General features: G+C 39.9%; 3 protein-coding genes across 4 annotated transcripts in view; 1 reads left to right on the top strand and 2 right to left on the bottom strand.

The window, feature by feature from the left end:
* Positions 1–5108, bottom strand: part of arid5b (AT-rich interaction domain 5B) — a 59841-nt gene extending 54733 nt beyond the window's left edge. For both annotated transcript variants that reach the window (XM_047031933.1, XM_047031932.1), the window contains exons 1-2: positions 5035–5108; positions 4401–4655 (exon numbers count right to left, since the gene is read on the bottom strand). In XM_047031933.1, coding sequence (XP_046887889.1) covers positions 4401–4655; positions 5035–5055 — 276 coding nt within the window. In that variant the 5' untranslated portion in view covers positions 5056–5108. The remainder of the gene's footprint in view (positions 1–4400; positions 4656–5034) is intronic.
* Positions 5109–11559: 6451 nt separating this feature from the next.
* cabcoco1 (ciliary associated calcium binding coiled-coil 1) lies at positions 11560–19334 on the bottom strand. Its single transcript, XM_047032415.1, has 8 exons — positions 19242–19334; positions 18972–19069; positions 18582–18751; positions 16426–16567; positions 15414–15486; positions 15196–15309; positions 14474–14620; positions 11560–13230 (listed from the first exon to the last, which is right to left on the bottom strand). Exons 1-8 carry the CDS (start codon positions 19317–19319, stop codon positions 13120–13122), a joined length of 933 nt encoding a protein of 310 aa, XP_046888371.1. The 5' UTR covers positions 19320–19334; the 3' UTR covers positions 11560–13119.
* Positions 19335–19760: 426 nt separating this feature from the next.
* tmem26b (transmembrane protein 26b) lies at positions 19761–22398 on the top strand. Its single transcript, XM_047032665.1, has 6 exons — positions 19761–20024; positions 20321–20417; positions 20555–20638; positions 21272–21480; positions 21667–21746; positions 21867–22398. The coding sequence occupies exons 1-6, from the start codon at positions 19837–19839 to the stop codon at positions 22127–22129; spliced, it is 921 nt and encodes a 306-aa protein (XP_046888621.1). The 5' UTR covers positions 19761–19836; the 3' UTR covers positions 22130–22398.
* The last annotated feature ends 2539 nt before the right edge of the window (positions 22399–24937 follow it).

Below are 24937 nucleotides of genomic sequence, written 5' to 3' on the forward strand. Positions count from 1 at the left end.
TTTACAATGACATCACATGCTTTACTCAGACGCTTTGATCTGACACCACTCTGCTGAAATACTTAACATAAGATTGTTTTTTTCCAAGACGAATGTTACTGAAAGCATAAACCCAAGTTCCTCCTATTATGTTGACTTTTAGTCGTTTAGTGAGAACATTAAAAAAACAACCACACACAATTCTAATCCCTCCCTCTAAATTCAAGAGTTTGCTGACTGCCTAGTTCCAAAACAATCGTCTCCTTGTAATTATACTATAAGGAAGGGTTGGGGGGAGGGGGGAACAGAGGACAGGGAGGGGGGCTGGGGGGGGGCTGGGAGCCGTGCGGTGAGCACCGTAATACAGAGAGCCCCTCAAACCGCGTCACGCTGAGAATGTTTCACTCCGCTAACTCCTAGGGTCAACTCAAGAATTCGTCAGGTCACAGCAGATTTGTACACCTGCTTGCACGCATATTGAATTATTGACCTGCTAACATGAAAAATGTGCCCATAGCAAATATGAAAATTGTTGTTTTTTTTTGTTTGGTTCAGTTTAAAAAAGAAAAGTTTACATTTTCTTTCCTCATTCTGCCAATAATTGATCGTGCTAAGAGCTAGGAGGAAAGTTAATTGCTTGGTGGTGTCAGAGAGCTGTGCTGCCATTGAGCTAAGCCCATTATATTGGCACACGGAAAAAAACAAACACTAGAGGATTAAGTTATTATGTGTTTCTATCCATGACAAAAAGCAAAGTTGACTTTCATTAGATGTTTGAATACTTAACATGCTGTAATTAAGTGTCATGTTGTGTATTATGTTATCATAGACATATACACTTACCCTTATTTAAAGAGCTTTTTATAACTCTTGGCTTCCCTACCCTGTCCTTTATTATCTGCTGTTTCATTCTCTCCTACCACCATGACCAAGATAAACATGTAGAGGCTTATTCTATATTGCACTTTCACGCTAAATTCATTAACTTGCTCTGGCATGACCTAAAAATGTCACACCATGGAATATAACCTTTGAAAACAAAAAAGATATAAAGCTGATGATCTCATTTGAACTGTAAATATGTGCCACAGGCATTCAAACACAAACATGGACGCCTGCCAGGCAACAGAGTATGTCTGGATATGAGCCACCGGGCTCTGAAGCTCCCCTCCCAAAATCACAAGCCTGACTGTTGAGTAATCCACACAACAATTGAACAACATCTGAAGGGAAAATAATTAGATACAGAACTACTATCAATATGTACTTTCTCCTTAAACCACAGAACTGAAGGTTCCTTATTTTGTATTTATACCAGCTCAGATCAATCTGGGCTGATTATTACTGTTGCTAAATGTCTTGCTCAGAAATACCCACAGTATGCAAATGACTAGCAGAGTGCAGTGTGGTTTGTAGAATGTCATCAGGCCTCTATTTATAAAAGACAAAGGTGTTTTAGTTGAGCTGTTATGACACATCAGCTTTATTCAGAGGGATTGCCGTAACAGCCTTAGCCCTGGGTGCAGTCATGCACGGGGAGCCTGATACTCAGAGCTACAAAGCTGTCCAACAAATGGCTCCAATTAACACAAAAACTCAAGGATGTAAGTGGCTCGGTTTAATAACCAAGACACTTGAGTTTCCACTGATAACATCACCCAGTAAAATACTCTCCGTCTTAAATCTGACAAATTACTGATAAACATGTAACAAAAAGACAAATACCCCATCTGATGTGCAGCCACAGGCAGCAACTACAGTGAATATGAAGTGTTAGACTTCAGAGGGAGAATATACGTGAAGCTCAATCCTTCATGAAATCCCTTGCCAGGGATACACTCTTGGAGGAGCACAGAGGCGAGATCATCAAGTCAAGCTGAACAAAGTAAAAACAGCACATGTCTGAGTGGGGAGTGTAACATTGCTTTCACTAGGCTCAGCCAGACCAGAAGTGTTAGATTCTACGAGAGAGAGAGAGAGAGAGAGAGAGAGAGAGAGGAGAGAGAGAGAGAGAGAGAGAGAGAGAGAGAGAGAGAGAGAGAGAGAGAGAGAGAGAGAGAGAGAGAGAGAGAGAGAGAGAGAGAGAGAGAGAGAGAGTACTGCTAGCACCCATGCGGTCCTTGTCTTTGCAACTCAGCTAATAAATGACCAAGTCAGGCCACAGGGGGAATTACATCACCTGGGTATAGAAACACAAAGGCAACTGAAATCAGGGCATGCCCTATTCCAACCACAGCTATTTATTGTCACTGACTATTACTGTCTGTTGTGGCCCACAGAGTCCCTCTTGGGACAAACCTCTACGAGATCATGTTTTTATCTCAAGGTCTTTACTGTAAACAGCTTTCCAGATGGGCTACTGAAGAATACAAAAAAACTTCAATCATCCTAAGTATCTCGCGGGAATGGACAGAGTGAATAAAACCCCCTTGGTGGCAGATACATAACACACATTACAATGAAGACAGCGCCACTAACTCCACATGGTGAATACTTAACTTGAGCTTCCCCAAAACCTAATCATCCATCATCTTTTATCTACAGGCTTTTGGGTGCTTCTGTACAAATGCAAATGTAATTCAATTGGACAATTTGCTGAGTGCATCATCTTCTGCAGCGCCAGTGACATTGGCTCGGTTCATATTACCGCAGGTGGCTCAGGTTGACACTCAATCACATTGTTATTCGGATTCACCATATGGCTCACATTTTCCAACAGCGTTTAAAACATTCAAGGACTAATAGCTGACGCACACGCGGTGCAAGTCAACAAATCCTCGTGTTACAGAATGGAGGGTGATCAATAAAAAGACACCATGAACTCACACTACATTACAGACCTTTACACACCATGTCTGAATTATGCTAAAAATACGTCTGGCTGAGACATTGTCCTTGAGCAAGAAATCTTATCCTGCTATTCCCCTGGCCGCGTTTGGAACACTAATCATATGGGGCTGCTCAATACATTTGAAACGCAAATAACTACCATCGCTCCTGGGAGGGGGAGGGGCAGAGGGGGCTGAGGCAAGCAGATGACAAGTTTAGGAAGAGGACAGGGTCTGATCAACTGTGTCAACACGAAGGTTAAGTCTAATGTTTTTCAACCATTCCACCTCGTTACTTTGTGTAAACATCGAAAAGCCCAAGGTCGATCCAACCAAGCAGCTGTATTCCTTTTTAATATTCACAATCACTGCGCGGAGTAACCTTAACATTTTCTTTAAGGGAACACATAAAAACCTGTTGCTTATTATGAGATGGAAATGTGATACCCCGCTCCTAAGAGGGTAAAGTACAATAAAAGTTCAACCAAGTAGACGTTGTATTCTTTGTAATCTGACTTTGCTCATTATTCCAGCATAACAAAATGAAACATATCTAATATAACTCTAATCGTATATCGGGAGCAGCTGTTTCTGTAAACTAGCCATATTTCCCCTCTGCGTTGCATAATTGCAGCAATTGCGCCATTAATCCATAAACAAACAGTCCTGCTTGGCAAGTGAAGGGTTACGTTTTCATGAGCAACATATTTCCCTTTCCAACAAATTGCATTGATAGCAAAGTATCAGTGGTACGGCATGAAGCCGCAGCACTTTGACATAATAACCTTCATAAATGTCACTCGTTCCCTTTAAGGCATCGCAGCTGCCTGCTTTATCAGCTTGCCATTATTAATCAATTCCCACTGACCGAGAGCGTTTGAGCGCGTATGGGGAAAATGTCCGCTTACAATACAATGCTTTTTACTGAGAAAACGGAACGCATTCATGTCTTTTTGATCGCGTTGCTCAAGATTTGAAGCTGACGATTAAACTTGACAGATCACATTCTTGATCTTGTTGCTCGATCGTTCACGCTCTAACGTCTTAATTTAGCTTTTCAAAATGCCCATGACAATAAGGATTTCTAATTTGTCATTGTAACACACCCCATTAATCATCCCAGCCATACACAACACTGACAAAATAAAAGGCGTTTGATTTATAGCACCATGCGTAATTTCCGCACATTATTTTTTTAACCAAACGGACATAAAACGTGAAAAGCACTGAACTTTATGCTATCTTAAACAAACGGGTTTAGAAAGATAACGCACATCTGTTATCTAAACAAGCATTGACATTGCAGACAAAAAGGACAATTCAAGCGTTAACAGGGGGTTGTGTTTAGAGAACACAGCTTGTCCACATTTAATGCATGTCGATGTGCATTATAGGAAATGTGTTGCGAGTTATCAGTCTTTGTGCCACATCAAACAGAAAGCGGAATAGACTTATTGTCACGCATAGCTTGCTGTAGGCTACAGGTCATATCTTAACGACACCTCGGTGTTAAATTGTTTTAAATGCTATTCAGAGGAGGGACATCGCCATACAATTACAGTGAAGCATGCTAGAAGGAAAATATGTTATTACCTCTCCGTGGGTGACAGTTCTCCCCTGGGGGGTATCTTCAGGGAGAAAATAAAGTTTGGAGCTGGATAAAAGTTGTTTGGTTGTCCTTTCTTCCCACAGCAGCTGGAGTTCTGCTACACAAATGGAATCCCCTGGCTTACATCTCACGAAGAAAAAGTCGCCAAGGGACAATATTCTTGGTTTGCTATGAAGGTGAAACCTAAAAGCCTTGTAGAAAATGTAAGGTCCGTGTGAACCGCAAGGCGAGCCGACCCACTGCGGAAAGAGCAATATGGGATTTTTTTTTCATACATTGCCAAAGCGTATAAAATAAGTATATAGCTACAAATTGCATCATATACAATATAATTGGAACAAGATAACTGTATTACGATGTAAATATGATATAGCCATACGTCTTCGCAAAAGCAAATTCACTGATCTAACCTTTTGATAGGCTAATTATATACTGTATATGTAGACTATATATATAAAGAGAGAGATAAATACAGCATACGTATTGATGAAGTTAAGAGCAAAAGTTTCCTGATATAACATTAATTTCCCATAAGCTGTGGTAGAAATACATCCGTAACTTTGTTCATAAGCAAGAAATAAAAGCCTATAAAAACACAAGCAGACTAGATGATAATACCATGAGTGAGTTGGGCTCCATCGCGAGGTTCTGAATTGATTAAACTCTACATTCTCTCCAAACTTGTTGGCTTGAATGGATTGCAAACGGTCCTGGCAGTCTGCAATATTTGCGCACGGTGGATTCCGCCCTGCGTCAATATGAAGTCCAAATGGTTCCAATCTGGCTGCCCAAAAATGTATAAAAAAGTTATCTAATATTTTTTCAGACGTCCATGTTTCCAACAGAACAATTTGTTTCGTTTTTGCGTGAAACTATTGTCATATTAAATTCATAAACATGATGAGTGTATGAGTCTACTGCAACCGCATTACACAATTCGTATCCATTAAAAAAATCTAAACAGTAAATACATTTCTTCTGCTCCAGCCATCAAAGTAGGATATCCGTTTTGTCAATGCCAGGATTCATTAATCATTTATTCAACCGTGTTTAAGTTAATGACACAGTAATACGTGTAATTGCCTTGCTATGTCCCTACCAGGACCTGCTGCAAGGACGTTTGTATGTGGTAATAGAAAGAACATTTCCTGTAGACCTGGGGATAGAATCAGGAGCGCGCGTCTTCCTATTTCTAGAATGCATGCACTGTATCCACTTTCGTCCAAAATGCCACTTGTGCTATCTCTCCAGGGTGTATATGGTGGGGGAACGGAATAGACAGGCAGCAGGCGGGGAAATCATATCTTAAAACACATCGTTTAAGTGTGGAACTGAAGCAGATAGTTCTTCCTCGGCGGTTTAGTGTATGTTTTAGGGTTTGGGCCAGCTTTTAGTGTAGACTATATCCCGCCTTGGTTTTGAACATTTTTATGATAGGTGTTGACAAGGCACGCGGATGCGTTTAGAATGCAGAATGCGCGCGTTTTGGGTCGTGTTTCTTTTATCATAAAGACCTTATGTTGACGCTATTTGCATTCAGACACCGATATTTGTTTTTTTAACGTTCTAGTTAGGATTTAGTTTATGCTGCCGCGCAAAAGGAAACAATTCATATGTTTGCGCGGAATATGCTAGTGTGTACAACACATTTGTTGTACTCAAAATGCTGGCCATTGTTTCGTCGTTGGGTTCTCTGAGTAATATATTATTTAGCTTAGGCGGGGCATTGGCAGCAACTGCAGCGGGATTTAATAACGCAAAGCAGAGAATTGCTGGGGTCGTTTCTGTACAATGAGTCCTACATGATTCCAAGCCGTAACGTCAGCTATTTTTGTTCCTCATGCAATGCTTTCTGTCACGAGGAGGAACCGGGCAGAAGGATCGCAATACATTATAGTTAAATCTTGATATTTTGTCATTTCCCACTGACTCGCCTTTTAATCATTGATGGTTATCATTCATTGTAGGCTAAGTTCATGTGGATTTTTAAATAATGATTTAGATTTTAATAATTTTCCTATTAAATGATTAGCAACCAGCTACAATTGAATAAAACTGCTTCGATGCATAGCTGCATGGATATGTTCCATTTTGACTAATTGCACCATTTAGCCTCTGACTCTTAATCAATCATCCATTATTTTCTCAACTACCTAATCAAAACCAAATTGAAAATGACTTATGACAAAGATGTGTTTATTCATCCTAATTACAAAATCCCCCAAAGATTATGAATAAAAACATATGATCTGCATCATGAAAGTAACATTTGTGTGCAGCAATCAGTTTGTTATTTAAGATCAGAATATAGAAAACTAGACTTGTTGTTATGCAGTATAGCCTTCAATCTTGTGTCACCAAAGACAATAACGAATAGGAGTTGATAACAAAAGCATAGTCAAGTCACCCAAGTGTCCTGAATCTTTGACTACATTGTGGCTGTGTCAGTGACATGAGGCTGGGGAGGGAACAGCTTGGCCTAGCAGGGAAGAGGTGCAGCACGCTTCCACAGATCAAATATCTCAGAGTGCTAAAACCAAGTGTTCTCCATACAGTTCACACCTCTAAAGCTGACATGCCCTATGCCCACAGACCATTTTATGTCCATGCAATCGAACAATGCCCATTTTCTATACATTAAGCCATTACAACAAAGTATAATTGTTAATAATAAAAGTGTTCCATTAAATGTATTCCTAGTTCAGTGCTAGGTTTAATAATCGGCGTGACAATTAAACTGGTCCATGGTGTGTAAGTAAATTGCTTGGATATAAGATATTAGTGTAAGAGGTTACTAGACCGGAGGGAAAACAGATTGGCCTATTCTATATGTAGCTGTTGCTCTCACAGTGCTCCTCTGAATGCAGTAAGTAGAATGAGTACTAATAAATCAGGATAGTTATACTGCAGAGGATAATTTGCCTTACAGATGGGCTGTTTCAGTATGTGCTGCGCAGCATGGATTTGTGGTTGCTGGTGACAATATGAGTACAGCAGATTGATAACCTAATCTTTCTCCTCTCTGAGCTGCAGGAAATATCCTCAGTTTTAGAGCTTGTGGAAAAATAGATCTGCAACCCTCATCTCTTTACTCCCTCCCTCCCTGCTTCCCTCTTTCTTTGTTTATCTGTCTATTTTTCTCTCTCTTTTAATATCTTAGACATGTTCACCAGATGCAGAACAGCTCAGATCTTCTCCATGCAAATGGGGAAGAACATTTATATTGATTTAAGAGACAGATGAACATCTTTCAAACACAAAAAATTCTCACAAGTCCAAACAAACACTAGTTATAAATGACACAATAATCAATAGACAAAAATAAATATTAGATTGATCACAAAGTCAGAAATTCTTCGGCTGATACTTAATCTTCCCGTTTATTAAGTCTGGTAAATGTCAGAGAGATTTTTTCTGTAATCTCTCCGTCTCCTCTGATGCATCTGCGGAAAATGGATAGCTGTACAAGTCTTAGGCACTTATCAATCACTCCGATAAGCACCATCTGGTCCTGGTAGTATGGATGGTACAGAGCTACACAACAGCCTCAGTGATACATGAAGATCAGTTCAACCTGTGGGGACCAACTCAGAAACACCCTCTGCTGACCCTGAGGGTTCTATCCAGCTCACATCAATCTCCTTTATTGCAAATAGTTTTAAGTTTCACGACAGCGAATAGGATCACAGGACAACACTAACCTTTTGTGTTTCCCTGTCAGGTAATTTACTTACCGTGAATTCTGCCTGACGACAAGACGTATATTTGGTTTGTCTCTCATAGCTGCTTGTTACACACCTGGTGTTTGATGCTAGATGGCTCAAAATATTATTACAACACTTATTTCATGACTTTCAAGAATAGGTAAACCTACATTAAAATTTCTATACTTTGACTAATGTATTCCTGTTTAATATTGCTACTGTAATAAAAACACATTGTTGAATATTATTTTTTATGCATTTGGGTCATCAACTGACATTTTATTTTTTATTCATCTTCATCTTAGTCACATGTGAATATTGTTGAACACATTAATTAGGCATATCATGAACAGACACAGCTACCGTCCACTCTTACAGAAAAAATATTTCTTTACTGAATACTATTAAGATTGTCAAGGCTACAACTCTGTATGGTGTTCATACGAAGGCTTTTACTAATGAAATTCAGTAATTCACAGGAGCACACCCTTAAGGATTGAATGATTAAAGAATCACTGTTCAGATTCTTATACAACCCACGTTTTGGTTGTCATGGAATCAAAAGAATGGAGTGTGGTGTTTCATTCTAATACAACAATACTAACGTAGCATATGAACATTAGCATATTCAACTAAAATCAAGTAATGAAGCTAAGGGGGAGCTGAGGGCAACTACCAGCTCAGTAAGAGTGTACTGCACCAGGTGGTTTAGATTTCAGTTTCCAATATATCACACAAACCTATCATGTTCCCCTCTGGCCATCCGCTCTAAAGCCTCGTTACACCCACACTGCTGCAAGGGCAACAAACAAAACATTTTATTGGATGGCTTGAGAGAATAGTCAATGTTAAAACTTCTGACACAATCAAACGGGTGGTAATGCATTGCACAATATATAGGACAAAAGTATGTCATAAGTGGGGAGATTATACTATACTGTCAGAGCTCTGCCCTGAAATATAACTCTGAAGAATGTTATGGTTGACACAATATTATGAATGCTGATAGATGAGTCAAGGACAAATTATTTATCAAGACTTGCCAAGATGGACCTTTTAGAGAAATGTTTTCCCACGGAACAAGACTGAGAGTTTATCTACATGACTAATTACACTTTTCTAACAATCGTGTATTTGGTTTAAGAGATGTGCTCAATCCATAGCATTGAAATCTACACAACAGAACACATCAATTGAATAGTGTAAGATCGTAAGAGTCATGTACACAGTCTTGTGTGTGTGTCATTAAGATGTTTGTAATGTTGCACACATAGACATGGTATTGCACATTGAACTGCCTGTAAATGGATACAAAGGCATTTACCTCTAACCTTGAAATACTCTGGCCTAGAAAGACAAACATCATGATTCAACAACATTGCATGATTCATGAGCCAGTACAACAGGAAACCATGATCTAAGATTAGAACAGTCTCTGTAAATTACTTCATTATTATCTCATAGCTGGAATGCCTGATGATCTTGTAGTGTTATTGTATACTAACTGGTTTACTAAGTCAGTTCTCATTCTCTTCCAGCTCGTTCTGGTGCAGAGAGCTGGTGGTATGTCAATAAAAATTGACCTTTGCAACAGTTTTCTTTCAGTTTTACACCAGTCTCCTCACGTCTGCCTCCACAACACCATTATGCCAGCAAATCACTCCTAGATAAGATTAGCCTTAAAACATTTAACTGTTAAGAAATGACTCAAACAAATGGAGGAAGGAGGCAGGCAGGCAGGGAGGAAGACACAGTGGAGCTTGATCTACGGCAGCTTGTAGAGAGGACAGATTAATGATTTAAACATCCAGCCCTACAGAGTCAATGAATTTCATTATGTAAGCAACATTAATGACGCCTAACAGGACTTGAAATGAATATAAACTACAGCGAATGGTAATGAGCTGAACCCAAGGCTGTATTTTTATTGGATTTGTTGAGACATGCAGGAAACATATTGTCAGAGTTAAAAGTGTCTCTCTGACTAATGTAAATATGACTAAACTAATAACAGAAGGTTTAGAGTGCGATTCTGTAGTGAGCAAGGACTTGTTATTTTTTCTTATCAGAGTTGAAGGAAATGAAACAAGGATTTTGCTCAAACAAAACACAGTCTCTTGTTTTTCCATTCTTATCAATGTCGTTTGCAAACCGCTTTATTAAGGGCCAATGTGAGACTTCAACAAAGACTCTACTCTTAAGTGACATGCTTAGTTCTATTATAGACATCATTACATCTGTGTTTAAAGAACATGACAGACACCACTCCGAATAGAACGTGTCTCACCAGTTTTTTTTTTTCACAACGAAAACAGGGTATTACATTACATGGTAATTTAGGAATGTACTAAGCGCCAGCAGCCGACAAGCCAAGCATTTTGAGTAACCCTCATAACTTCTCTGCTTTGAAGGAAACAACACTGAACATCTGGCCCGTGTAGTGTGTGTGTGCGTATGTGTGTTTGTGTGTGTGTGTGTGTGTGGGGGGGGGGGGTATTCAGTCATACCTGCAATTGGAAAACAATCATCAAAAGGTCACTTTCATAATTTGCATGGTGGACTGGACATTATATGCCAGACAGTATATGTAAATCTAAAGTAGAACAAAAATAGTAGTAAGTCTTATGACTTTTGAAGTCTGTGTACTGTAGCATTGTTGTACAAACACAGCAAACCTGAACTTGTGTGTTACAGCGTGTGTAGCATTGTTGTCGAGGTGTGGAACCGTGTGTTGCATGGATGTCAAGGTGAGTTGCTGTGTGTTGCAAGATAAAAATGTGTTTAAATGTGTTACCGGTCTGCCAACGTTGGACCTTGTCGCCAACGTGTTCTTCTGTGATGGACCACACAAAGTTACCGGTCCCTTCCTGTCCATCTACCTGACAATCCTGTGGTTATGCTGATTCTGTACTTCCCAGCCCTGAGGCTAACCATTGTCTAAACTGACAGACAACAATGTAGAGTGCTGCCATTGCTCTGCTAATTCAGAACTCTGAATATCTGTGTTTCACCATACATCTGCAATTTTCTTTTCTACTCTTACAACAAAAATCTTTGAGGGTTTTAAGTTGTTTTAAGTGGAATTGTATGGGCATATGTGAAGCCTTATGTGACATTGCTTGTAAAAAGGGATATGCAAATATAATTTGATTTGAAATGCTAAACTATGATTCAGGTGTGACTCAGATGGCATTAAATAGCAGCACATGTTGTTCAGACACATTCAGTACTTCCACAACTGTTCTTTGAGCTGGATCACCCTTATAATATCCTCTTACGCTTCTCAGTTGTAACAGTGTGACCTGCGCCCAGACTAGCTATATATTAGCTATAACCATAAAGCCTTGCGGCAACATCTCCATTCTGGTAGTAAATGTCATGACTGAGTGCATGAGATGCTAAAGGGATTACATTTCACACAGTGCCAAGACCTGCATAAAATGTACTTTTATTTAATTATCCTTCACCTCACAGCATTATCTAAGAGTCAAACAAATTGTGAAAGGAAACACTTGCAAATACTCATTCACTTCATAATCACAGCCGTGTGTTAAATACCAGGAGTCAAACTGGTAAACATGGCAGCATTATCAACTAAGCCTTCACAGAGATACAGTTGAGTGTTTTCGAAAGTAAGAGTGGAGCTGGGAGACGTATATAGTTTTTCTGTGACCACAAAAAACAGCAGTTGGTTTCCTGTTCTGTAATGTCAGGACATGTGTCTGTGCTTCAAAGAAAGACAGTAAGTGCAGGAAATACACTATGACTCACCAATCTGCAGTGTGGTCTTTTGGCCACACGAGGGTGGGAGATTTCCTCAACAGTGACAGAACAGTGAAACACAGGGTAATCTGTGCTCGGCTTGGCAGGAACTATATCAATCAGTTGGAGGTACAAAGGGAGCACTTTTCAGCAACATGTTGTACAGACACGTTCAACTGGAATTCAAGAAAACATTCAGCACTCTTTTTTCCAGTTACTCTTTGAAAAGCCAGGGCTGTGACATGATAACAATTTCCAGTTAAAGGTATAAGCCATTTGTGCATGTGCATACCTCTTCCCCCACACCAAAAGTAAACAACTAAGCAAATAGAATCCAGGTGGCTGTTGCTACTTAAAGCCATTAAAAAACATTACGTTGTAGGCAAAGAAGTAAGCTCTGAACTATTTTTTCATGATATGGTAGAAAGCAATACATATTGTAAATGTTACTGACAATAGCTTTAATCATTAAAACCGATAACACTGGATTCAGAAAACAATCCACAAATTGTACTTTTTTTTTCTTGTCAAAGTCGAAGAAAGCAGATGTGGTGAACTTTTCTAGTTTCTATTCTGTGTAAAAGGAGAGAACAAAGTGGATGACGTAGTTTGAGATAGTGTTTCTTTGTCATGCAGAGATGCCAAGAATTCTGAGGAACTCAATCTGTTGGGAAGCCAAAACACACACACACCACAAATATAAGTGAGAACAGCAAACTAAAAAAATAACAAACCTGCAATATTCAATCAGCATTCTCTGAGGCAATGTCCATTTACTGTAGTCTTTCACTCTAATGAAGTAGACTTATTCAAATGTTTGAGGAAAGATAATATTTATCTTAGATAATAAATGCATATGGTTGCCTTTGCTGTACATAGCTTAGCTCTAGTAAGCTCTTGAGTTGCAGTGTGTTGGAATTTTAACTGAAATAGTTTATGACTGCAATGGACTCCCTGTTGTCATTATATAAAATACCTTCAGTCCTAATGCGATTTATCTCTCTCATTCACTGAACAAGTATGGTTTTATTTTTACATAATGATTTTGATTTTTATTCCGTTATACCTTAAAGGTTTCAGTAAATTGTCAGGGGATGAAATTGAAAAAAGACACTTTGAGTCATACAACAGTTAATAAGATAATTTGTGTCAACCTGAAATACATTACGTTCATACTGTTGAACATGACATTACAGTCAGTTAACCTCTCAAAACCAAATATGTTGTCTAACTATTCTTAATGTTCCCACTGTTTTGTATATATTTGTTGGTTATAAGTGTTTTTCAGTTGGTCCAGTCTGGAAGTGTAGTTCTTCTCCTGAACTCGAAGCTTTTCTGTGAACTCAGCCTGTAGATGAAAGCAAGAGGACAGTCAAGATCACTATGGTGAGCCCTTCTGATATTACTGGTGTGTATAACTGACAATATCTGATCATTATAACCATATGCTTCAGCAAAGGAAACATGCTCTTAAGGCTATTGAAACTTGTTTGCTTGAGTGGTCACATAGTCACCAAGAATCCCATGTCCATTTATTTTCTCTGGAATACTGTATGCTTCCAAATTAAACGGTTCCAATCCACTTATGGAATTCACCCACAGCTTTACCCCAAGGTTTGCCAACTTCAAATCTTAGACCATATATGGGCTGATGAGATCCACATGCTTTGAGAGTGAAACTCCTGGGAACTTTTTGAAACTAAAATATTGGTTGGTTGGAGGCGGGAAAAATGGAGGCTATTAAATATAATTCACCAGAGAACAGCAATTTAAAATGGCAAAGACAATCCACATGAAAGCTAAAACCTTTCTAGCACAAAACAGAGAATTGAGATATAAAAAAAGGGTACAATTGCATACATTGTTCTATACATGTTCTGCATTTTTACCATAGTTTTCCTTTAATAGGACTAGATTAACTTTTCAATGATACACATACTAGATCTACTTTTCTGCATAAGCTATGCAAATAATACCACTTGAATGGATACCTAAATTTAGCAGAGTAAAAATATGTAATTGACCTTGATGAGGCAGAGAGAAAAGAGGAATATGCCCAAGAGAACAGATAGAAATAGCTGTGGTTCTGCACAGGATCATTCACAATCAGGATTTGCACGCAGGCACGCACGCGCACACACACACATACACACACACACACATACACACATTCACACACACATACAGAGCTGCAGCAGTAAGTCTCATGTTACACCCGACCCACTTAATAACATGTAGACAAGCTGGTGCAGCTGTTCAATCCTTTGTCAAACTAGGTCTGGGACACTTTTACTGTTATTAAATGTCTCCACAGGCATATTCGAAGCAGAATGAATACCATTCATGCTTTTTACAACATAAAAGATCTATGAGAGCACAGTTCAAGGCAGCACTGCCTTCCAAAACGTCTGAAATAATCAACTTGTGAGAACATGTGAACTTATGTAAACACTGCTGCTTGACCATGTTCACTTTTCATAATGGACCATTTCAGTTGTGGTATGTAAAAAGGCTTACTTTTTTTCCATCAGCATAGGCATAGAAGTCTTACCATAAAATTGTTAAATATGCTGTGTAATCTCATGACATACCTTGAGGTTTCCCAGCATGCCCCTGGTCATCTCTACCAGCACCTCTTTGACGTCCTCTACGCTATAGCTCGGCAGCTCTTCACCATCCTGGAACTGTGTGTCACCTGGCTCCTCCTCCTGCCCCTCCTCCAGGCCACTACTCACCTCCTGGGTCAGTCAAATAGACACAGGTTCATTCATACTATCCCTTCCTCAGTAGGCCTGCTATCGTTTGACACTATTCTGCAGATCTACTGAAGAGGAACATTGCCAGCTGGTGGTTGTTTGTAGAATTGCAACTGTCGTTGACATGTGAACCATTCTCTAATGGTGCCAGGAATCAGCAAGGCATGGTTGTTTTGTCTTTGGAGACTACTTACTTGAGAATTTTCTGAGAACGATTTGCTATTGTTTTGAACTTGGCATGGTTTACAACTGAGGTTTCCACCATACGCCAACTGCTTTTTGATTTCAAAATATATAGCTACAGAGGTAAATACTGCTCTTTGAAACATTTACATATTTTATTGTGTTCAAACGTAACATAATATCTTGCCACCCTGATCATTTAGATTTTGACTTCGATTTTGACGTTTGATCATTGATACTGTATTTTCAAATAAAGGATGAGTGTTTAGAGTAACTGAGCAAAGCTGCAGCAGTTTGATTAGATATGGTGCAAGATCCCTTTCTGTCCCTGAGGGGATTTTTTAAAGTTTCCTTCTTCGTCACTGCTACATCACCTCCTTTTGCTTCTCCATAGGGGGCGGGGCCAGGAAGCGGAAATAGATGTCAGCTGGCATGCCCTCCTCCAATGGCGCCACTACGTCATCAGAACAGATCACTTCAATGGTCCTCTGTAACACAGAGATAGAAAACATATATTCTTACTGACACTGTCTCTCTGTATTTAACTATCACTAAAGCAACCACAAGCACGTAGAATATGATAGAGCCCCACCTCCATGCCGAGCAGGAGTTCCTCTCTGGAGTTAGTGAAAAGAAATTCATACAGCCGGTAGTTCTGGAACAGACTAACAGAGAACAGTGAGGCGAAGGTCTGAGACCCTGGGGATGGTTAATGTGAGCTGAGAGAATTAGTCAAGTCTGACTGGCACATACAGTAGGGCATTGGCATGTGGCATTAGCTTTGAGAGGGTACTGAGGTTTGCATTGATGAAGCACTATATAATATTACTTACTTACTATTGTCTGAATCACAAGACAATCACTGAATGTCTTGAATTACATCAAGTCTCTCCTCCAGCCTTACACCCCCACCCACCACCTACGGTCTTCTTCTGACAACCGTTTGATGGTCCCACCGCTCAAGAGTGCCTGGTCCAAACACAAGCTTGTCTTGTGTCTGTTCCCCCCAATGGTGGAATCAACTCGCCACCTCCATCAGAGACACTGACCGTCTCCCCTCCTTCAAGAAAAGGCTTAAGACACACTTGTTCCGGTAGTACAACGGTACTTAGGAATGATTTTCTGGACCTGATGCTAGTTGTCCTCCAGCATCACAATGACTCTTATTGAGAGACTTGTTTCTCTTGTTGGTTAGTTGTAACTGATTTAAATTCTTGTAACCGCTGTGAAATATTTTACTGTTTACTGTTGATTGCTTTTTTACAGGTACACTCTTGCACTTTTTGAGGTTCATGTTGTTTAATTCTAACTTGTTAAACTACATGCTCTTATGGTTCTTCCCTTTGGCACTTATTTGTTTTTTCACAATGTATGCTTCATGTTTTGGCTACCCGCAATGTTTGGGGTTAACTCATTGTTATGATCAGTGACCTATGCACTTTTGTAAAGCTCTCTCTTGGAAGTCGCTTTGGATAAAAGCGTCTGCTAAATGAATAAATGTAAATGAATCATCTTAAATTAAAAAATGCAATCAGTGATACTCATCAGAGTAGCTGCAGAAGCTGTGTGACCAGGAATGAGGAATGAGAAAGCAGAAGATGTACCTGTATTGGAGGTGATCAGTGAGTGCCATGGCCTGGTCTACATCCAGAACTGGGCAGCCATCAGCCTCTGTAGGGGACTGGAGAGACGCGGCGACTGCCCTGTTAAACTTAGTGAAATTCTCTACAAAAGGCATCTGCTTCTCTGAAACGACATTGGGAGATGATAAGTAAACTCTTGTTTATTTGTTGTGGAACTGGTGAAGACTGACCTATGAACTATGACCTCTGAGCTGAAACCAGGGTCACCAAGACCAACCTCTTCAAGCTCCTACAGTGGTTCCTCATCTACAAAAATCTTTCCTTCATAAAACAAATATTTGATATGAGCTATATACAGTGCCCTCCAAAAGTATTGGAACAGTGAGGCCAATTCCTTTATTTTTGCTGTAGACTGAAAACATTTGGGCTTGACATCAAACGATGAATGTGAAACCAGAGATCAACGTTTCAGCTTTCATTTCCAGGTATTTACATCAGGATCTGATGCACAAATTAGAAAATATCACCTTTTTGTTCGAACCCACCCATTTGTCACGTGAGCAAAAGTATTGGAACATGTGACTGACAGGTGTGTTTTGTTGCCCAGGTGTGTCCTATTACATACATTATTCAATCAATAAATACCACTGAATGTCTACACTCAGGTTCAGATTGGGTAAGATAGGTTTTGTCTATGCAGACTGTATTCAGAGGTGTAAACAACATGAAAACCAGAGCGCTGTCTTTGGGTGAAAAACAAGCAATTGTGAGTCTTAGAGAAGATGGAAAATCAATCAGAGCCATTGCAGAAACATTGGCCATAGCCAGTACAACCATTTGGAATGTCCTGAAGAAGAAGAAAACTACTGGTGTACTAAGTAACAGACGTCGAACAGGTAGACCAAGGAAAACATCAGCAGTTGATGACAGAAACATTGTGAGAGCTGTAAAGAAAGACCCTAAAACAACTGTTAGTGAGATCAGCAACAACCTCCAGATGGCAGGAGTGAAGGTATCACTATCTACTGTTCGCAGAAGACTTCATGAACAAAAGTACAAGGGCTACACCAGAAGATGCAAACCACTCATTAGCAAGAAGAATAGGAAGGCCAGGCTGGAATTTGCCAAAAAGTACAGAGATGAACCTCAAAAATTCTGGGACAAAGTTTTATGGACTGATGAGACAAAGATTAACTTTTACCAAAGTGATGGAAAGGTTAAAGTTTGGAGAAAGAAAGGAACTGCTCATGATCCCAAACACACAAGCTCATCTGTGAAACACGGTGGAGGTAATGTCATGGCTTGGGCTTGCATGGCTTCTTCTGGGACGGGCTCATTAATCTTCATTGAGGATGTAACACATGATGGCAGCAGCAAAATGAACTCGGAAGTCTACAGAAACATTTTGTCTGCCAATTTAAGGAAAGATGCAACCAAACTGATTGGCAGAGCCTTCATCATGCAGCAAGATAACGACCCAAAACACACTGCCAAAACAACAAAGGAGTTCATCAGGGGCAAGAAATGGAAGGTATTAGACTGGCCAAGTCAATCTCCAGACTTAAACCCTATAGAGCATGCATTTTACCTGCTTAAGAGGAGACTGAAGGGAGGAACCCCACAAAACAAACAACAACTGAAAGAGGCTGCAGTGAAAGCCTGGGAAAGCATCAAAAAGGAAGAATGCAAAAGTTTGGTGACGTCAATGGGTCACAGACTTGCTGCAGTTATTGAAAGCAAAGGATTTGCAACTAAATATTAAGTCTTATTCACTTAAATATGTTTTAAGTATATCTGTTCCAATACTTTTGATCACATGACAAATGGGTGGATTCAAACAAAATGTGATATTTTCTTAGTTGTGCATCAGATCCTGATGTAAATACCTGGAAATAAAAGCTGAAACGTTGATCTCTGGTCTCACGTTCATTATTTGATGTCAAGCCCAAATGTTTTCAGTCTACAGCAAAAATAAAGGAATTCGCCTCACTGTTCCAATACTTTTGGAGGGCACTGTATATCTATATGCATAGGTATACTATCTGTATCTATTACAAATCAGATATATAGACATGTATCAGTCAGATGTGTGCAACTAAAAAACTGCTATAGTATAAAAAGCTGATCCAAAGGCAGTTGATCAGCTTACAACCACCTTGATATCCACCTTGAATCACCTATTATGTTATCCAGGAGCAGTTGTAAAACGGCCATGACAAAGGAGACTTGGTGGCAGCTGAAGTTCATCTCCTTGGCCCACCTGAAGCCACATACATAGTAGTCCACCATGGCTACCTCCTTCAGACAGGTCTGGTAGTTCTTCAGCCCAAGGGCCTCCAAAATGTGTCTGGTGTATCACATTGGTGCAAGTTAAACCAGGTGACTATCACTTTACTCCTAGCCTAGGTCTACTGTGGGAAGATAACTGTCTATTTGCTAACATGCAAAAACAAAGATAAAACATTAGGCTAACAATGTTGGCTACTGTCAATTTGTCATTGTATGTTATTAGTATACTAGTAAGTATTGTAGGCGACATTTTCAGTTTGGCCAAGAACACTCCCTACGTTTGCACTTCGTCCACAGTCAAATCCAGAAGCGCGTTGATCTGTTCATGTGTGAGTAGGTCCCACTGGGGAAAAGGTTTTTCATTGGCATCGCTGTCCTGGGCAAAGAGACACGCCATGTTTACAGTACAAGTTAGCTGTGTGAGTCACGATACAGTAAGCGACACTAGCTTAGGCCCTACTGTGCTTTATAACAAACCGTTAGAGCAGACATAAACACGATTGTCAACAACTAACGACTACTGTTTAAGTAAGAAGTGAGTGACATACTTTGAATGCAGCGTCTTCTTTGTCGTTTGCGTTTTTGTCCATCGTCGTCTTGTTACCTTGTTTCACTTTCCCTGACATGTTGACTTCCGTAACCTTGGTAACACCATCATCGAGGGCGGGACATATTGAGTTCCCACGTGTTGGCGAACCTGCAGCCTTAAGGCACAATTTCCTTCTTATTTTTTAAAGCAATAATCAAGGGAAAAATATTATTCAATGAATATGTTATATTTGTATTTTCTGTAGTTTTTAAGGTCAATCAGCTGGTTGAGTTATAGGTCTCCCTCTCTCTTTATGTATGCCATTCGTCAGTTGTCCATCTGTAATACGCATGAAAACCAAACTTGACAGTGTGTCACAGTTGACACACTGTCCCTACAGACACACGTCCCATCCTAGTTTAATGTAAGTCCGCGGTGTCAATCTTCAGTTCTGCTACTAAATTGTTAGAAGCGGTCTACAGCCAATACCATTAGCCTATGGTGGAGGCGTGCCTATCCTCGACTGACCGAACTTTTTTTCTTTAGGGAGTTGGAGTGAGCAAATTAATATACCGCTAACGTGGCTACTGAAAGTTATCTGATCCATCAAAAATATGATTGTGCAGTTTATTTGCGCGGTTATTACCAGATTCTTATTCATCCTCGTCTCCCTAATTGGAGTATGGAGGGTGGTGATGGTTAAGAATGACGGAGTCTACTGGTTTCTAACTATTCTCTACCTACCTTTGGTGATTGAGATGGTTTTAACACTCAAGCGAAGAAAAGGGAAGGATTATGAATGGTAAGAAAAAGTGTTCTGCTGTTTACATTTACATTTACATTTATACTCATGTATGCTTGAGTTCACTATCCAACCTGTATTTACACTGGTAAATGTCATTGAGATGTTCACAACCCTGTAGGTAGGTAGGTATGAAGGTGGAAATGAGGAGGAAGATGGGAGACCATGCCTTAACATTTATACAAGTTTTCGGGGGGGAAATGTGCCTAGGGTTGGGTGCCTATAAATGTGCCCAAATCATAATTTTTTTCTGGGATGAGTGAAAACCTTCACAATGTTCTTTGAACTCTCTACAGGTTTTCTCCGGCAATCTTTCTCTTCCTCATCAGCATCATCCCATCTCTGTGGCTCCTGGAGTTGCATCACCAGGAGAACAAATCCAGTGATTATAGGGTAGGCTATGTGCTATGTAGCCAAAGTAGCCTTATCAAATATTTCATGTTGCATCCAATCACAAATCATGGAGATAATAATGGATCTGCAAGTATAAATTTGAGCTTTTCTCTAACTCATTGTTCGGTCTTTTCCAGTGTGATAAACTTGATTCAGCTGAAAGCATCAAGGCCTTTATAAATATGTGGCAAAACTCATCAAATGGAAGTGAACCTTTCAAGGTAAACCTTGGCCTTTACGTAACGTTACTTTCAAATGAGAGAAGATTTTCCTTGGGCTTGTCCAGACAGTGGGCCTCTATTCACACAGTTGGTTTGGTAATGTTGGTTCACCTCAAAGACTCTGTTGTTTGTGAGCAAGGGGATATTTTCCCCTTAAAACTCAGAGACGCAGACTTGGTTTTTTAATGAAAAGGCCCGCCTTTAATAAAAACAATTACAAGTTGGGCATGTACAGCCTTTTTATGAAGCCTATATGGGTACAGTCTGAGTTTGATCTGTTTCTAAACCTCAGTTTCATAAACAGTACTCATTTTGAGTAGTGTACAGTGTATTCATTGTGAAATTGAGAGATCATAGAAATTCCTCAAGCTTTCATGTCTGAATAGTATTTTTATTTAACCAGCTGAAAAGGGAGAAAAAAACGAGAAGAGATACAAAAACGGTCAAACGAGACATAGACTTGATTCAATCCTCCACTGAGGGGAGGCAGGCCTGCAAATGAAAACCGCTAACATCTCTTAGGTTGCTGAAGGTTGGACATATGTGGTCCTGTACAGGAGGTCAGGTAGTTTGATATTCACCTCATACAGAACACACGCTTCTATCTTATCACCCTCTGGGGTTTCCTACTAGGGTTCTGTGACCCTGCTGTCGTCGGTGTGTGCCAACAATTGGATCCTGGCACTACACCAGATCCTGCTGATTCTCTTGATCCTGGGAAAGTGGCTTCTGCCAACCGGTGTAGGTGTTACCAGAAACCAGCTTTCCCAGCTCCTCCTCGTCTTCGTGGGCACTGCCGCAGACATCCTTGAGTTCACCAGTGAAACGCTCTCCGATGTCAAGTGAGACATTTACTTGATACAACCCTCGATACACTATTACATGGATGAGTACAGATTGTGAGGTAGCTTGGTGAACAAGGCCCTTAGCTCAGCAGGTTTATATGGCTTTGTAACATTGCCACTGACATTTAGGAGTTCAGCATTGCGATGCCCTCAGATGTCAACCTTGGTTGAAATGTCTTACAGGGATAGCAGTCCCAATGTGGTGTACATAATTCTCGGAGTGTGGACATGGAGTATGTTGCAGTTCCCCCTACATATCTCAGGTACAATATATCCATATTGACTTGCACATCCAGCAGATAAATAAAATGTTTGACTTTGTTATTTTCTCCATCTCTTCTGACAGTGTCATGTTAGTGACTGTGCATGTGTCTGTGTTCTAGTGTTGAATGCTCCCGTTGTTCAGTCAGAAGGCCAGGGTGGCTCCCTGCTCTCTCGTTTGAAAATGGACATCTGGAGCATTGTGGGGAGCTTTTTCATCCAAGACGGTCCCTTCCTGGTGGTCAGACTCACTGTTATAGTTTACTTCAATGTGGTTCACCAGATGCTCATCTTCTTCTGCATCAAGAATTTTCTGGTGGTCATACTGAACTTGTACCGTCTCTTTGTCATCATCTGCGACCACAAATCCTCTACTGAGCTCTAGGTTTGGAGGACAAATTACAGCAGCAAAATCAGTTTACCATCAGATCATGCATTTACAATAGATGCAATAGAGGCGCACAGTACCGATCAATATTTTCGTGCCTCAGTGGACTTTAGTGACATGCACAGGACAGTGCAATATACTTTTTATCCAAACAGACGGTGTTATCGGTAATCTGTTCTTGGGAATGATAATGACCTTAAAGCCATGTTGACAAATAATGTAAACATTTGTTATCTAGGGTAATTCTATGTTGTTTACTGTTCATTTCCTGCTAATTATCTTAATTGAAGTGTTTTTTTACTCTCAATGTCTGGTTGTTAAATTTTCTCAAGTATAAAACCAGTGGAAGTTAGCTGTGTATGTTTCATTGTTTATTATGTTATACTGCATGCTGGGACTGGTCAATAGAGATCTGATGGACCACTGTCTTTATAATGCAATGACTATCTCATTGAAAATGGGAAGGAAATTAATTTGGCTCTCAGACTCTTCATTCTCCATCTTTCGCCCCTTCGTCCTCTGCCATAAATACATGAACATAACATCACACATATATTGTGTAAGATTCAGTACAGATTATTTCAACTGTAATGACATAAACTTTCCATGCTGTGGCGCCATGGTACACTGAAAAACAGTAAGTGATGCAATCGTCAGCCATTATTGAGATATTGAGAGATAATTTAATTAGTACATTATTTGACATATCAGACTTAAGTTGTACATGATATTTAGACTCAATCTGTTTTACACTTCTCTAATTTCAGTCTTTCCTTATAGCTGCATCCACAATGGCCTTCACCTCTTCATGTAGGTCACCTCATTGTGAGCTGATTTTAATCGGGAGAAGACAAGCTTGTCTGCTTTCAAACTGGTTAGGGTAAGTTGGTTGCATAAGCTACATTGACAAAAATAAAATCCATACTTATGCAATGGTGTCTGTTGTGCTGGCATAGCAAATTCAAGTAGCCAGATATATTATACATCCCCAAGAGTTTAAGATATAGGGAGGAAATCATGTTCATGTTCAGTTATTAATAACAAAATGACAGAACAAAGCAATATCAGCTTTTCTACACATGCTCAACCCTTTTCTTAAAAGAATGTCTTCTGCGTCTCTGCTGAGATGTAAAACGTTTTACTTTAAGAAACCATTTGAGAAAAATAATGGATGAAAAATTAGGTAGTTTGATTATTGACACAATCACCAGCATTGTATGAAACACCTTCATTTATTATTTATATGATCTATTTTATATGGATTCTCACAGATACAGGAAAGCAGGGAGAGAAAGATGGGAAGAAATGCAGAAAAGGTCTTCCTTTCTGCCTGGGATCAAACCCAGGCCCCTGCAGCACCCTCGTATGCAGATTGTTTGAGGGTCAAAGCTGTACTGCTAAGCTGGTTTTGTTTGGACTGAAAGTCAAAGTGACACTTTGTTAAATATGTGTCCTCTCCATCTCTTCACACATCTTTTTTATCCCCTCTTCTACTATGAGGATAGAAATCTATCCGGTCTGACTCATGGAAATTCAAAATGGTTCCAGAGTGACTTTCCCTATGAATAGCCAGTGTCAGTTAGCTCACCTGTCCTCTGTCTCTGTCTCTCTCTCTCTTTCACTGTCTATACAGCTGACAGTAAATGAATCTAGCTAGCAAGGTCCTAGCCTCTCTCTCCTAGTCCACTCACCCTCTTGTTCCCTCCCCCCTCTCTCTTTCTGTCTTTCTCTTTGAAACTGTGTGTTTGAGACCTCCACTAGGCCTTGAAAAGAGCCTCTCTCTCTTTCCTCATGGACAGACAGAATTGTGTTCCTTTGTTAGGACAGACGGTGAAAGACAAGTGAATATGGCTTCTGTTGGCTTTGTGTCACACAGCCTGCTCATCTCCATTTCCTTTGACATAAGTTACACAGAGCCCTATCAATCCTGGTCCCATTCAGGAAGTCTCTCTGAGCTAGTATCAGAGGACTGGATATATGTCTGTATCAAGATGTCAAGAGCTGTGCTGATAGCAATAAAAAAGTACAATATCTTTTTTTATGGAATAGGGAATAGAGACAGGTTCAGTAGAAGCTGGTTTAAATCCTTGTTTATCACAAATAAAAGGTGAAAGGATACATGTGTTGAGTATTGGAATAAGACTGTTGGCTGCCCCAGGTACTTTCTATACTGTCTGCACTAAGAATGTTATTAAGGTGCTGGAATGGGTCTATAAGATTGGGGCTCCATCTTCTGTCATCCAGAGGCCCAGCGAGGAAGGTAGAAGGATAATCAGATTACTGTCTGTGAGGAGGTTTACATTAGCTTGACTTCCAATGCTGCGTCATGCCCTCAGTAGATCTATGGCAGACGACAACAACAGGACAGAGTTTATATCCAGTACAGCATACAGGCCTTACAGAACTTGACCTTCATGCAGTTTTCTCTTTGGAATTGTGGCTGAGATATCGGAATCCCCAGGCTTATCACACAAAGGTTATAACACTGTGACCAGACTTGTTATAAATCATGGACACTGGCGTAAGAGACACAATCTTTTAGTCAAAACAAAGAATGTCTTAAATTACGTGCAGTCTTTTCTGAGATTGTGGTGAGGGTGGTTTTGACACCATATGACGCTAATAATTATAAGTATCAAAATAAATGTAAGAATGTGTATGAACATGAAGATAAGTTATGCAGGGTACTTGGGCTTGCATCCCCGTTTTGGTCTCTCATAGGTGTGTAATGGTTTGTATCATAACATAGATTTGCACAAATTCTGTTCTGCTCTATCGCTGTTCATCATAAAGAATGTACATACT

The sequence above is a fragment of the Hypomesus transpacificus genome, chromosome 13, assembly GCF_021917145.1.
Source record: "Hypomesus transpacificus isolate Combined female chromosome 13, fHypTra1, whole genome shotgun sequence".
Lineage (NCBI taxonomy): Eukaryota > Metazoa > Chordata > Actinopteri > Osmeriformes > Osmeridae > Hypomesus > Hypomesus transpacificus.

Excerpts from the sequence above, each read along its gene's own strand:
- cabcoco1 (XM_047032415.1), bottom strand. The coding sequence starts at position 19,319 with ATGTCAGGGAAAGTGAAACAAGGTAACAAGACGACGATGGACAAAAAC. Across the intron at positions 15,487-16,425 it reads ACTGATCACCTCCAATACAG|TCTGTTCCAGAACTACCGGC; the intron begins GTACATCTTCTG and ends GTTCTCTGTTAG. Across the intron at positions 15,310-15,413 it reads AACTCCTGCTCGGCATGGAG|AGGACCATTGAAGTGATCTG; the intron begins GTGGGGCTCTAT and ends TCTGTGTTACAG.
- tmem26b (XM_047032665.1), top strand. The coding sequence starts at position 19,837 with ATGATTGTGCAGTTTATTTGCGCGGTTATTACCAGATTCTTATTCATC. Across the intron at positions 21,481-21,666 it reads GAAACGCTCTCCGATGTCAA|GGATAGCAGTCCCAATGTGG; the intron begins GTGAGACATTTA and ends AATGTCTTACAG. Across the intron at positions 21,747-21,866 it reads GTTCCCCCTACATATCTCAG|TGTTGAATGCTCCCGTTGTT; the intron begins GTACAATATATC and ends TCTGTGTTCTAG.